This window comes from Cervus canadensis, chromosome X, assembly GCF_019320065.1.
Source record: "Cervus canadensis isolate Bull #8, Minnesota chromosome X, ASM1932006v1, whole genome shotgun sequence".
NCBI classification, from domain to species: domain Eukaryota; kingdom Metazoa; phylum Chordata; class Mammalia; order Artiodactyla; family Cervidae; genus Cervus; species Cervus canadensis.
Window position 1 is genome coordinate 7,815,242 of NC_057419.1, and position 15,460 is coordinate 7,830,701.

Sequence of the window (15,460 nt, forward strand, 5' to 3'; positions counted from 1 at the left end):
CCATGAATTAAGATGAAAATAAGTAAAAGTTGATTAAAAATGCAAAAAAAAAAATGACTCTTTCACTGTTTCAGTGACCTTGTCTTAGGAAATTTATTTTTTCCATTCAAAATTCTAAAAATTACAAGAACTGCTATCCAGTTTTTTTTCCTCCCTGGGAGAAACAACTGAGTTAGTGAGTAAATATTATACTACAGATTAAATGGGTAAAAGGGTGTCTGAAAAGAAATCACTGAAAATAAACTACTGAGGTACCTTCTTCAGATGAAGTTAAGGGGCATTTGAATGGATTGTCGTCTTAGTATTTAGGAGGAAAAAGCCCACATTGGGGCAGGAGAACATGATAAATACTTTGTGCCGACCTGCTCCTCACCTCAGAATAACAGGAGTCTTTCCAAGGGTCTCTTAGGAAATAGTGTTCCCTTGACTAAACCACACAGTCAATCTTTACTTTTAGAAAATAAATGTTAAGCAGGAGTGAGGGATATGTACCTTGGACAGCTCATCTCATTCTGGATCTCGTGACAAACAGAAAAATAAATAATTGTCACCTTACAATATTGAATGTACTGCAATTTCTCACTTACTTTAAAGGTCAAATGCCCACATCCACATATGCTTCTCTTAAAACAAATCTCATTATCCACATGACAGAAAGCCAGAAAATCTTCTCTCCGCCAACCAGGATACTGAAGATGCCTGCTGTTGTAACTGGTCACATGAGGAACGGCCATTGGTTCATGATGTGTCACGCCAACAGACGCAGGCTATAAAAGAGGCAGCATCCTCTCCAACCCCTTGGACACCCTCAGCTTCTACCGAAGGACCACGAGAGTCAACAAGATGAAGGTTCTGCTGTTCGGTCTTGTCCTTGGTCTGCTTGCTGCCAGTCAAGGTGAAGCTGAGATAGACGCCTCACAGGTACCAGGGGCATTTGAACGTGTTCTGAGCCTGGAAGGAGGTCCTGACGTGTATCAATGTGTGTGTCCCTTTCGAGGTCCAGTCATGTGGATCGCTAAGTCTAGGCATCTCCCTGCAACTCAAAATTGCTCCGTTCGCTGGCCCTATACCTGCTGTTGTGATGTCTGTATCATCTCTACCATCTATTCATTGGCTCTCATGCATGTCCACTGCTCTTATAAAACTGACGGAACAACACATAGCTGTTAGACTAGGGCTCTTGTGTTTGACAAGACAGCTCAAGCTATCTCAGTAATTTCTCAGTTCTTTCCTTTACTTGACTTGAGTTTCCACATGATTTTATACCTAGGGCTGTGTTCATAAAGAAAGGTAACTTCTGCTCAAGCGAAAGGGCAGGGGGACTCCTGAGGGATGATGTTGGGCAGAATTTACAGAGATGGACTAAGATTTCTGAAAGGACTTTCACTTGTAGTTCACAGGAAGATGGTTAACCCATTACATCGCAGCTGAAAACATAGACAGAATCACCGAGGGTGGGCCATTCCATATTTTCACGCGTTACATTGAGTTTGATGAAGAAAATGGCACGGTACACTTACACTTTTATATCAAGTAAGTAAAAAAAAAAAAGAAAGAAAGAAATAAAACACCTATAAACTCTGACCTGAGGGAGGGTGTGTCTTCCCCGTTTGCAGGGAGCTCTCTGGGTGATGTTGAGAGGAAGACACCCTGAGCTGTGGGGCTGAGCAGGGTCTCTGAGCTGGGGGGAGGGCAGTTCCTCTGTGACCCTCCAGGGAATGTCCTGAAGATTCTGCTTAGAGGGGGAATCCAGACGCTCCACTGGCATCAACTCATTAAAGGAGAGAGGGACACAGCAGAGGGAAGAGGCTCATGTCCTTGAGCCCACAGTCCCCACCAGGGCTTGAACCCTTCCTGCAGAATTTGTAAGAGATGATTCCCACTGAGCCCAAAAGTGAGAGCCTGGGGAGAGCACACAGTGAGCTCTGCCCTCGGGGCTTCCTCACGTGATGTTTCATCACCACTGAATTTCCCAAAGCCGTCAGAGCCCCTAGTGACTTTCCCAAGTCCCGTCCTAGGCGCCTGCCAATGCACGTGCCATGAGTTCGATCACTGGGTCGGGAAGATCCCCTGGAGGAGGAAATGGCTACCCACTCCGGTATTCTTGCCTGGAGGATCCCACAGGCAGTGGAGGGGCCTCACAGGCTACAGTCCATGGCGTGGCAAGAGTTGAACACAACTGAGTGGATAACGCTTCCATTTTCATTGTCTAATGAATCACTGCCACGGTTGTGACAACCCGCACGGTTTGTCATGATAGCTATGCCTCTCAGGTTTCAGAGACTGTATAAAGGAAAAGTTCATTCTTGTTCTTTTTTCCTAAAACTCTCGATTTCTCTGTGTTTATTGACTTTACACACTACCTGTTGTGTATCTGCAGGTTATCTTTAGAACTACTAGTCAGACTTAATGTGGAGACAAACCATCCTTGCCACTTGATAGTCACTGTATCTGAGACAGCATATTTTGTCTCCTTTGGAGGTCAAATGTTCACCAGCACTGAGGTGATACCTGACATATTTTCTTGGGTGTCACAAAGAAAAAAAATCTTAATTATATGTCAAATTTTTATTATCTTCATCAACCAACTTAAATATATTTTGTTTTTCAGGAAGAATGGAGAATGCATAGAAAAATATGTCTCAGGCATAAAGAAAGAAACCCATTATGCTGTTGACTGTAAGTATGAATGTTTCACTGGAAAGAGTATGTTCAGGTAGAAATCTTGGTCTCAACTTCCTTCAATAACCCCATACACCTGAATTCTACTCCTACTAAAAATCAGAGGTCAGGGACTGGATCATCTCCCCTCAACAGAGTGTTAATCAATGAGACCAGATCCAGATATCCTAGAGTGTCAGGTTAAGCGGGACTTAGGAAGCATTATATGAACAACGCTAGTAGAGGTGACAGACTTCAAGCTGAGCTCTTTAAAATCCTAAAAGATGATGCTGTTAAAGGGCTGCAAGCAATGTGTCAGCAACTTTGCAAAACTCCGCAGAGGCCACAGAAATGGAAAAGGTCAGTTTCCATTTCAATCTCAGAGAAGGTCAATGACAAAGAATGTTCAAACTACTGCACTTTGTGCTCAATTCTCATGCGAGCAATGTAGTGCTCAAAATCCTTCAAGGTAGAATTCAGTGGTAGGTGATCCGAGAACTTCCAGAAGTATAGGCTTAATTTAGAAAAAGCAGATGAACCAGATCAAATTGTCAACATTCAGTGGATCATTGAGAAAGAGAGGCAATTCCAGAAACAAAAAACAAAATTTTTTTTTTCCCTGCTTCATTGACTATGCTAAAGCCTTTGAGTGTGTGGATCACAATACATGGTGGAAAATTCTTAAAGATATGGGAATACCAGATTACCTGTTTCCTGACAAACCTGTATGTTGATCAGTCAGCAACAGTGAGACGTGGAAGAACAGGTTGGTTCAAAATTGGGAGAAGAGTACAACAAGTTAGTGTGTGCTGTCATGCTGCTTATATAACTTATATGCTGAGTACATCATGCTAAATGCCAGGTTGGATGAATTACAAGCTGGAATCAAGATTGCTACCAGAAATATCAACATCCTCAGATATGCAGATGATACCACTTTAATGGAAGAAAGTGAAGAGGAACTAAAGAGTTTCTTGATGACGGTGCAAGAGGAGACTGAAAATGCTGGTCTGAAACTCAACATTCAAAAACGCTAAGATCATGGCATCTGTTCCCCTCACTTTATGGCAAATAGAAAGGGGAAAGAGTGGAAGCGGTGACAGATTTTATTTTCTTGGGCTCCAAAATCTCTGCAGATTGTGACTGCATTCACATAATTGAAAGATGCTTGCTCCTTAGAAGGAAAGCTATGACAACCAAGATAGCATATTAAAATGCAGAGACATCACTTTGCCAACAAAGGTCTGTATAGTCAACAGTATGCTTTTATTCAATAGTTTTGTATGTATTTGAGAGTTGGACCATAAAGAAGGCTGAGCGCCAAAGAATTGATGCTTTAGAATTGTGGTGCTGGAGAAGCCTCTTGAGAGTCCCTTGGACAGCTGGGAGATCAAACCAATCAATCCTAGAGGAGATCAACCAAGATATTCACTGGAAGGACTGATGCTGAAGTCTCAGTACATTGGCCACCTGATGCAAAGATTTGATTCACTGGAAAAGACCCTGATACTGGGGAAGATTGAAGGCAGGAGGAGAAGGGGACAACAGAGGATGAGACGGTTGGATGGCATCATCGACTCAATGGACATGAATTTGAGCAAACTCTGGAAGATCGTGGAGGACAGAGGAACTTGATGTGGTATGCTTCATGGGGTCATGGAGAGTCAGACATGACATAGTGGTTAAATATCAACAAGAACAATGTGACTAAGCATGAGTGTAGAATTTGTATTTCATAGGGTTCTCACAGATAATTGACAACAGGCTTATGAACTGAGGTCTCGGGGATCTATCTTGAGTTTGCACATCACTGACATTCACTTTTTAAAAACAATCTTAACATGTCTTTGGCCATCCAATCTGGGATGGATGAACTTGAACTCAAGGAAATCATCTTGAGTTCAACCATAAAGGCAGCTTCTATTTAAAGCAATGGGGATACTGGCTCAGCTTTGTATCTCTGAGCTTTTTATAATGGCCCTAAATAACAGTATTATTTTTACATGGCCTAAGAGGAACATATTTGATAAAAATTTAAATATATCAATATGTGATCACAACCCTTGCCCAAACTAAGTAGCAGCACAGTGCATATGCGATGAGCTCAAGTCAGTAAAATCCATGCCTAAAATATTTCCCCATACTTTCATTGATAACTTCTAATATTTGATGTTTTCTAAATTATGCTTTCATTTTCTTATTCCCATTGTATGATTTCCTTTTGCCAAATCATGAATGCTTCCACTGTCTTTACACTTCTCCATTTTTGCAATCCTTTTTAGCTTGATTTTTACCCAATGACTAAACAGGAAGACAAACAGAAGTGCAAGACTTCTTGGAAGGTCTCTTGGGGACCAGCCACTGCAGCCTTCAGGCTTGTCTTGGGGACTGTGAGGTGTCCCCACATCAGGCCCAGGACCAGCAGTGGCCTTGATGGTGTCCTGACGCCCAGAAGATAGGTTTGCTCTCACTGTCCCATCTGTTCATGAACATCACAGTCAATTCAGTGATGCTGCTATGCCCACCTTGGTGAAGCCACAGTGAACCACAGGTGGTCACTGATAATCTGAGGACATGCATAGTCTGAGTTAAGCTGTCATAGCATGAGTGAGGCTGGTGGACGTGGCATGGCCTTGGGAAAATTGCATATTCTTGTCAGGGCTCTGAGACTCCAAATCTGCTCTGGCTGCTTTTTTCTTTTTTCAAGCACACTAATAATTTTCAGTGTTTCAGACACAGAGCAGTGGTGTTTGCATGCTTCGGGAACAGAGATGGGCAGTTTTACATTTCATGTTGCTGAGTGATTGCAGGAAGGTGAGATGGAGGCCAGGAGAGAGAGGATGGATGTAGAGGGTGTAGAGGGGGCACACAGCAGGTCAGAGATGCTTCTTGTACAGACACATGGGGCAGAGTGGATGGGCAGAGCAGAGAGGAGGGGCAGAGCACCAGGTGGGGAAGGAGGTCACCTCTAGGTGGTCACTGCCTACACGTCCCAGCAGCTAAACTGTCTTCACACCAACAGACATGGCAGTGGATTATATCATACCCTAGACTGAGGGGCTTGGAAAACACAACACTTACAGTGTTCAAAACGTTGCCTGGCCTGACGTGGGCACTCAGGAACAGAAGGTAATGAACACAAGGTAGGTTGATTTTGATCAAGAGAAACCAATTTCATGGCTGGGGTAACAGAAATACAAAGAACTTTAGAACCTGTATTTGATAACACGATCATAATGTTTTAAAACACTCTCAGGAACTTCCCTGGTGGTCAGGGGATAAGAATTCTGCCTGCCAGGGCAGGAGATGTAGGTTTGATCCCTAGTCTGAGAAAATCCCACATGCCATGTGACATCTAAGCTCATGCATCACAACTACTGTGCCTGCACTCTAGAGCCCCTGAGTTGCAACTACTGAAACCCATGCACCCTAGAGCCTGTGCTCAGCAACAAGAGAAGTCACTGCAATGAGAAGTCCATGCGTCACAACTAGACTGTACTTCACAGTCACCACAAGGAGAGAAAGCCCATGGCCAGCAACAAAGACTCAGCAAGTCAAAAAACAAAGCAGAAAAAATCTGTGGGGTTCATTAGAACACACGTTCTAGAAAACATCTTGGTAAGACAGCAAGGAGTGACTTGTTCACTTTAGGAAAGGGTGGGGATGAGGAAAATCATGCCTCCTTTCCTTGGCATGGAAAACGGGAGCACTCTGTGCATGCATGATGTGAGTGGGTCCATACATGATGGGCCGTTCTTCATGCCCACCCTGTGCAACAACAATCTAACTGACAATAAGTTAAGGTGGGGCTGTTTGTATCTTTTCTCTCTCACACAGATGCGGGTCACAATGAATTTAGCATCATTAATGGGGGCGAGAACGCTCTCGTAACATATAATCTCAACGTGGATGGACATGGCAAGGAGACAAAAATGGTGGGATTATTTGGTAGGTATGACATCGTAAAATTCCCACTGACATGGTAATGTTACATGTCCACTGTCAGGACTTTCTCAGAATATCAGGAGGTGCTGACAGTATTCAGTATTCAGCGTGCAAGGCCTGCATCTTTATGCTCACTGAATTAAGGATCCTGGAAGGTGAACTACCAAGAAACAGGAGGTCATAGGGTGCAGAATGTCACATCATCAGACATTTCAAAATGATTCCTATCTGTTGAAATTTTAAAAATGAAGTTTTACTGGAATCTTTTTTTAAAAAAAAAACATGTCAACTAATATCAAGCCATGGGTATAATCAGGCTGAATTTATTTCATTTTAATATTTTTATTTATTTTTTAATTGAAGGATCACTGCTTTATCGAATTGTGTTGTTTTCTGTCAAATATCGACATGAATCAGCCATAGGTATAAATATGCTTGTGTGAAAGCTGCTCAGTCGTGTCTGACTCTTTGCGACTGGAATTCTCCAGGCCAGAATACTGGAGTGGGTAGACTTTCCCTTCTCCAAGCGATCTTCCAACCCAGAGGTCAAAACCAGATCTCCCACATTGCAGGAGGGATCTTTAAGTGCAGAGGTGCAAGGGAAGCCCATAGGGATACATATGTCCCCTCTCTTTTGAAACTCCCTCCCATCTCCCTCCCACCCCTCTACGTTGATGCAGGGCCCCTGTTTGAGTTCCCTGAGACAGACAGCAAATTTCCGTTGGCTATCTATTTTACAGATGGTCATGTAAGTTTCCATGTTACTCTCTCTGTACGTCTCACTGTCTCCTCTCCTCTCCTCATGTCCATAAGTCTGTTCTCTATGACTGTTTTTCCACTGATGCCCTGCAAATAGGTTCATTATCAGTACCATCTTTCTAGATTCCAGATGTATGCAGATTCCGTATGTATGTGTTAGTATACGATATCAGTTTTCTGATGCACTGTAAGCCTTGGAACAGACACTTGTAAGATTAATCTTTCTCCTGTTCCATGATTCAAATGCATTGTTCTTATGAACACTGACATCGCCCCCTCAAGTAACCACGCAGAAGCACTGACAGGTGTGTGTGCCATGGAGACAACAGAGGTCTATTTCAGAAAAGGTTATTGGGTAGAGTGGTAGGTTCATGAAAGAGTAAATCACCCCCTGTCATTATATGCAAAGTGGTGAATGTGTCCGTGGAAAGGGAGAAAGGTGTTTCCTATTAAACTGGGTTTAGAAACAGATATGAGTGGCAGGTACATATACGAGGAGGGTGTGAGTAGCAAGTAGGTTCCATATTAGGGTCAACTGAACCCCAGAGTCATGGAGATCCTGGCAAATTTTGGCAGTCCAGCTTCTGATGCTGAGGGGTAGAGTGTCCTACTCACCAAGTTGGACTGGGGTCAATTCTTAAGGCAGAAAGCACATGTCTGTGTCATGGAAACCATTTGAAGCTCTTAGATTATGCAAGTGAACATCTGATTGGCAGGTTCCATTTCCTCTTCTGTAGATTCAGGAATCAGAGAAGGCAATGGAACCCCACTCCACTACTCTTGCCTGGAAAATCCCATGGACGGAGGAGCCTGGTAGGCTGTAGTCCATGGGGTCGCGAAGAGTCGGACACGACTGAGCGAATTCACTTTCACTTTTCACTTTCATGCATTGGAGAGGGAAATGGCAACCCACTCCAGTGTTCTTGCCTGGAGAATCCCAGGGACGGCAGAGCCTGGTGGGCTGTCGTCTACAGGGTTGCACAGAGTCAGACACAACTGAAGCGACTTATCAGCAGCAGCAGAATTCAGGAATATCCGTGGGTTCCCAGGGGTCAATAATTCTCCTTTTTGCACGGTGATTTTACAGGCAAAGGAGATGATGTTGATTCGCAATGGGAAGAGGAGTTCAAAAACGCGGTGACAGAAAATGGGATTCCAGAAGAAAATATCCTGAATTTCATCCATAATGGTAACGGAATTATACTTTTTTCCCTGGCAATGCTTTTCACCCTGTGTGTAAATATCAGGAAACAAATCAGCTTAATCAAAATTTCTTCTTCCACAAGTAATCTCTTTTAAGATTCGTTGTTTAAAAAAAGAAAGAAGCCTTCAAAATACTGGGGAATGTTAGTAATTGGTGCCTATTTTAGTTCTCTCATTTTGTTTTTCCCCAGATAACTGTCCAGATGAGTGAAAAGACGTGACTCTGACACTTTTGTAAGTAAACGTGGTCCGTTATTAATGGTGACCCTTCATGGTGAAGCAATAAGGAAACACTGTTATTTCATACGTGTGAAATGTTTGTCCCAACAATTTAAACGTGTCACTAAACAATTTTTTGTTCCATAATTTCGCTGCTCTTGAACCATATTAAATTGCAAAGAGTTTGGTTGATTAATGCTGAGCAGCTGTGGTGAGAGTCTTGTCCTGCAGGAATCTTGCAGACCAAAATCATCAGGGAAAAGCAGGAATCCCCATGAGTTGGTGGAAACTATTAACCACGTGTTAATAGTCAATCCAGACCTCATGGTTATCCCCACACATACCTCCTCCAGGAGAATCAGTATTAAAGAGAGCCCTGGGCTTCCCTGATAACTCAGTTGGTATAGAATCTGCCTGGAATGCAAGAGAACCCAATTCGATTCCTAGGTTGGGAAAATCTGCTGGAGAATGGATAGGCTACCCACTCCAGTATTCTTAGGCTTCCCTTATGGCTCAACTGGGGAGACCTGGGATTGATTCCTGAGTTGGGAAGATGCTTTGGAAAAGGGGAAAGCTTCTCCAGTATTCTGGCCTAGAGAATTCCATGCACTGTCATGGTCCAAGGGATTGCAAAGAGTTGGACATGACTGAGTGACTTTCACTTTCAGGGTTTCTGCAAGACCAGTGTTTAATCTCATATCATTCTGACAGAACAAGTAAAGGCCTTCCAACTGCATTCTCTGAAATCTGCATTTGCTTTATATTCCTACTCAGAAGATGTTCCAAAAGTGAGATGCTTGAACTTTCTAAAATAAGACAACCTCAGAGAATGACACTGATCTAGGCTAAACTATGGCTTTTAATGTTCTGCCGAGAAAGAAACTTAAGGAAAAAAAAAATACTAAAAGCACTAGCTTTCAGGTGAATATGATAACAAAGAAGTGGTATGTATATTCAATGGAACATTACTCCGCCATAAGAAGAAACAAATAACTCCATTTACAGCAACTTGGATGGACCAGGAGATTTGTCACGCTGAGTGAAATATGTCAAAAAGAGAAAGACAAATACCATAAATGTCGCTTATAGTTTGCAGTTCAGTTCAGTCTTTCAGTCATATCTGACTCTTTGTGACCCCATGGACTGCAGTATGTCAGGTTTCCCTGTCCATCATGAACTCCCAGACCTTGCTCAAACTCATGTCCATTGAGTCAGTGATGACATCCAACCATCTCATCCTCTGTCAATCCCTTCTTCTCCCACCTTCAATCATTCCCAGCATCAGGGTCTTTTCAAATGAGTCATCTCTTTGCATCAGGTGGCCAACGTAATGGAGTTTCAGCTTCAGCATCAGTTCTTCCAATGAATATTCAGGACTGATTTCCATTAGGATGGACTGGTTGGATCTCCTTGCAGTCCAAGGGCCTATCAAGGTATCAAGGGTCTTTCCCAACACCACAGTTCAAAGACATCAATTCTTTGGTGCTCAGCTTTCCTTATAGTCCACCTCTCACTTCAGTGGAGATAAAAGCCATGGTTTATTCAGATGGTAATGAATCTGCCAACAATGCAGGAGACACGCATTCGATCCCTGGGTCAGGATGATCCCCTGGAGAGGGAAATGGCAACACACTCCAGTATTCTTGCCTGGAGCATCTCCAAGACAGAAGAACATTTTGGGTGACAGTCCACGGGGTCACAGAGAGTCAGACGTGACAGAGTGACTTTGACTTTCACATATATATCACTTTTGCATGGAATCAAAACATGACATGGAGGAACTTATTTACAAAACAAAAACAGACGCACAGAGGTGGAGAACAGAGCTGTGGTTGCCAAGTGGGAGGGGGCTGGGGAAGAGAAGGATTGGGAGGTTTGTAGTTGAAAAGCGAAAGTGAAAGAAAGGTTCCTTGCTGTCATGTCGGACTCTCAGCGACGCCATGGAACATAGCCCTCCAATCTCCTCTGTCCATACGGTTGCCTGGATTCTCCAGGCAAAAATCCTGGCCTGGGTCCATTCCCTTCTATAGAGGATCTTACCAACACAGGGATCAAACCTGGGTCCCCTGAATCATAGGCAGATCCTTACCGTCTGAGAAGTTTGAGGTTAGTAGATGCAAACTGTTATATACAGGAAGGATAGAGAACAAGGTCCAACTTCATAGCACAGTGGACTATATGCAATACTCTGTAAAACTTAAATGGGAAAAGAGTCTGAAAAAGAATAGATACTAACTATTGTATGTATAATCACTTGGCTGTACCCCTGAAATTAATGCAAAAGACAAAAGTTGCAGGGTTAGAATTGTCTGCTCCAATTACAGAGCCTGAAAATCATCTTTAGATGAAGCACCACCATGTACATGCATTGTGAAATCATTACTCATAGAATCAATCCCCAGTGGGAAATCTCCAACCATATGTACATCCTGGGGACAACTCCACAGGGAAACTGTCATCACAGAGATGTGGAGTGTTGAGGTCCATCTGGAATTGGATATTGAATCAGCTACCAATTCCCTATTTCCTGGACAGCCTACTGCCTGAGGCTCACCTCAGTCAACTGTCACACAGTCGACTCTACTAAACCTTTGGTTCTGTTTTTTTCCACCTGCAGAAAGAGTCACAGAGACCAGACATATCCTCATCTCCATGGACTCAAGATCAACAACATGAAGACAACTTTCCTGGTTCCTGATTAACATGATCCTGCTCTCTTCACACTCACACTCCTTATCCCATCTCATCTCTCCCAGTCACCAAATCATGTCCTGGTTGGTGTTATTTGATTGCTGAGGGCTTAAATAAATCGATTTAATATCTGCCCTGCACACGCATGTCTATGTAAAAGTCACCTCATTTAAAACACATAAATGTCCATATTAAGTACCCAGAAAATTGTGCCTTTCATAGGACTGGTGTTCATCAGAGACAATGCTTACGTAGATTTGGTAGACATGCCCTCAGGTGTCCAGGGAAGAGGGAGAAAATAGACTAAAGTGTCATGGGACAAGGTTATGGATCCTCTCACCATATGGGCTTATCTGGTGGCTCAGATGGTCAAAAATCTGCCTGCAAGGCAGAAGACCCAGATTCTATCCTTGGATCATGAAGATCCTCTGGAGAAGGAAATGGTAACCCACTCCAATATTTCCTGAAGAATGCCATGGGCAGAGGAGCCTGGTTGGCTAAAGTCCATAGGATCCTAAAGAGTTGCACACACCTGAGCAACTAACACTTTCACTTTAGCCTACTGTATGGAAGGGGCAGTCTGATCAGGGAAAAGTCCCTCAGAAGGATCTTATTTATTCCCAAGAAAGGAACGTACGTTCCACTCACTAAGGTTTACTCAAGGAAAACGCAGGATGACGTTACCCTAGCTGAGGGGAAGTGTGTAGTCTGACATCACCAGGACCTGTAGTTGAGCTGAAGGACTCATATTTCTGAACAGGTGAAAGAGAAGGAATCAAAGATGGGGCGGCAGCTGACACTTGAGAGCCAAATGAGGCAGCGGTTACTGAACCACAGTTCACTGGACCTAAAGATGGTCTTCCAGCCTATTATGCTTCAAACAGCAGTGGACGTGAGCATTTCCAAGGACTGTCCATTCCCTCGATAATGGGCAGAGCACGCTGATCAGCACCCCTACAGTACTCAGAGTGGTTAGAATCCAAAAGTTCTATCAAGCACTCAAGATACAGAGATAGTTATGGGACTTCCATGGTGGCCCAGGGGTTACAAATCCACAAGCCAGGACAGGGGACAGGGCTTTGATTCCTGGTCCAGGAAGATTCCACATGCCAGGATGCAGCTGAGCCCATGAGACAGAACTACTGAACCTGCGCTCCAGAGCCTCTGCTCCATAACAAGAGAAGCCACTGAAATGAGAAGCCCACACATGGCAACTGGTGAGTAGCCACCACTTGCCACAACTAGAGAAAGATTTCATGTAGCAGAGAAGACCCAACATAGCAAAAATAAACAGATAACTCTTTAAGAAAAAATGATGTAGAACTTATTCCAAGGGTTGGATCAAAACTCAGACATTTGGTCCAAGTCCTAGGAAAATAATACCAGCCCCAAGCAATATGTAAGAGAATACATGTTTTAGTTCCTACATAGACACGGCCTCCAAATGGGCTACAGCTGGCCATTGACAAGGCAACCGCAATGAATATTTCCATGGGTTGGTTGGGAGTCATGGATGTCAGGGACAATGTTTAAATTCTCCCCCTTGTATGCAGTTGGAGTTCTAACTCTGGTCCTCATGGAATGTCTGGAAATGCTGGATTGGATGGGTGGATACACACAGATACAACTGCACCAGAGTAAGAGGCTGAACATCTTAAGAAACACTGAAAAGGTAGAGCTAGCATAACCAAGTCAAAAACTGTGAATTATCATATACACATGAATGTGTATACATCCCTATGTACACACGCACATATATATACATATATTAATACAAACATATGTGTTCCTGTGTATATTCATAACATCAACATTAATAAGAAAAAACAAAAAAGTTTCCGTCTTTCCTCTTATTAGTTTTTAATTTTTTTTTAAATAATTGGAGGCTAATCACTTTACAATATTGCAGTGCTTTTTGCCATACATTGACATGAATCACCCATGGGTGTACATGTGTTCTCCTGTCCCCAAACCCCTCCCACCTTCCTCCACATTCCATCCCTCTGATTTGTCCCAGAGCAATGGTTTTGAGTGCTCCATCTCATGCATTGATCTAGGGCTGGTTATCTACTTCACATATGGTAATATACATGTTTCAATGCTACTCTCTCAAATTATCCCACCTTACTTTCACCCACAGAGTCCAAAACTTTGTTCTTTACATCTGTGTCTCTTTTGCTGTCTCTCATATAGGGTCATCATTATCACCTTTCCAAATTTCATATATATGCATTAATATACTATATTGGTGTTTTTCTTTCTCACTTACTTCACTTTGTATAATAGGCTCCAGTTTCATCCACCTCACTAGAACTGATTCAAATTTTAATAACTGAGTAATATTTCATTGTGTATATGTACCACAACTTTCTTATACATTTGTCTGCTGATGGACATCTAGGATGGTTCCATGTCCTAGCTATTATAAATAGTGCTGTGATGAACATTGGGGTACACATGTCTCTTTCAATTCTGGTTTCCTCAGTGTGTGTAACAGGAGTGGGATTGCTGGGTCATATGGCAGTTCTATTTCCAGTTTTTTATGGAATTTCCACACTGTTCTCCATAGTGGCTGTAGTAGTTTGCATTCCCACCGACAGTGTAAGAGGGTTCCCTTTTCTCCACACCCTCTCCAGCATTTATTGCTTGTAGACTTTTGGATAGCAGCCATCCTGACTGGCGTGTAATGGTACCTCATTGTGGTTTTGATTTGCATTTCTCTGATAATGAGTGATGTTGAGCATCTTTTCATGTGTTTGTTAGCCATCTGTATGTCTTCTTTGGAGAAATGTCTGTTTAGTTCTTTGGCCCATTTTTTGATTGGGTCATTTATTTTTCTGAAATTGAGCTGCAGGAGTTGCTTGTATATTTTTGAGATTAATCCTTTGTCTGTTGCTTCATTTGCTATTATTTTCTCCCAATCTGAGGGCTGTCTTTTCACCTTGCTTATAGTTTCCTTAGTTGTGCAAAAGCTTTTAAGTTTCATTAGGTCCCATTTGTTTATTTTTGCTTTTATTTCCAATATTCTGGGAGGTGGGTCATAGAGGATCTGCTGTGATTTATGTCGGAGAGTGTTTTGCCTATGTTCTCCTCTAGGAGTTTTATAGTTTCTGGTCTTACATTTAGATCTTTAATCCATTTTGAGTTTATTTTTGTGTATGGTGTTAGAAAGTGTTCTAGTTTCATTCTTTCAAGTGGTTGACCAGTTTTCCCAGCACCACTTGTTGAAGAGGTTGTCTTTTTCCATTGTAATCCCTTGCCTCCTTTGTCAAATAAGTTGTCATAGGTTCGCGTCTGATTTATCTCTGGGCTTTCAATTCTGTTCCATTGATCTATATTTCTGTCTTTGTGCCAGTACCATACTGTCTTGATGACTGTGGCTTTGTAGTAGAGACTGAAGTCAGGCAGGTTGATTCCTCCAGTTCCATTCTTCTTTCTCAAGATTGCTTTGGCTATTCGAGGTTTTTTTGTATTTCCATACAAATTGTGAAATTATTTGTTCTAGTTCTGTGGAAAATACCATTGGTAGCTTGATAGGGATTGCATTGAATCTATAGATTGCTTTGGGGTAGTATAGCCATTTTGACAATATTGATTCTTCCAATCCATGAACACGGTATATTTCTCCATCTGTTTGTGTCCTCTTTGATTTCTTTCATCAGTGTTTTATAGTTTTCTATGTATGGGTCTTTTGTTTCTTTAGGTAGATGTACTCCTAAGTATTTTATTCTTTTTGTTGCAATGGTGAATGGTATTGTTTCCTTAATTTCTCTTTCTGTTTTCTCATTGTTAGTGTATAGGAATGCAAGGGATTTCTGTGTGTTAATTTTTATATCCTGCAACTTTACTATATTCATTGATTAGCTCTAGTAATTTTCTGGTAGAGTCTTTAGGGTTTTCTATGTAGAGGATCATGTCATCTGCAAACAGCAAGAGTTTCACTTCTTCTTTTCCTATCTGGATTCCTTTTACTTCTTTTTCT

The 15,460-nt window shown here is 42.3% G+C and overlaps 1 protein-coding gene across 1 annotated transcript; it reads left to right on the forward strand.

The window, feature by feature from the left end:
• Positions 1-803: 803 nt before the first annotated feature.
• Positions 804-11,618, forward strand: LOC122435823 (odorant-binding protein-like). The gene is made up of 7 exons (XM_043459900.1): positions 804-921; positions 1,394-1,533; positions 2,612-2,679; positions 6,499-6,609; positions 8,453-8,554; positions 8,760-8,802; positions 11,405-11,618. The coding sequence occupies exons 1-6, from the start codon at positions 844-846 to the stop codon at positions 8,777-8,779; spliced, it is 519 nt and encodes a 172-aa protein (XP_043315835.1). The 5' UTR covers positions 804-843; the 3' UTR covers positions 8,780-8,802; positions 11,405-11,618.
• The last annotated feature ends 3,842 nt before the right edge of the window (positions 11,619-15,460 follow it).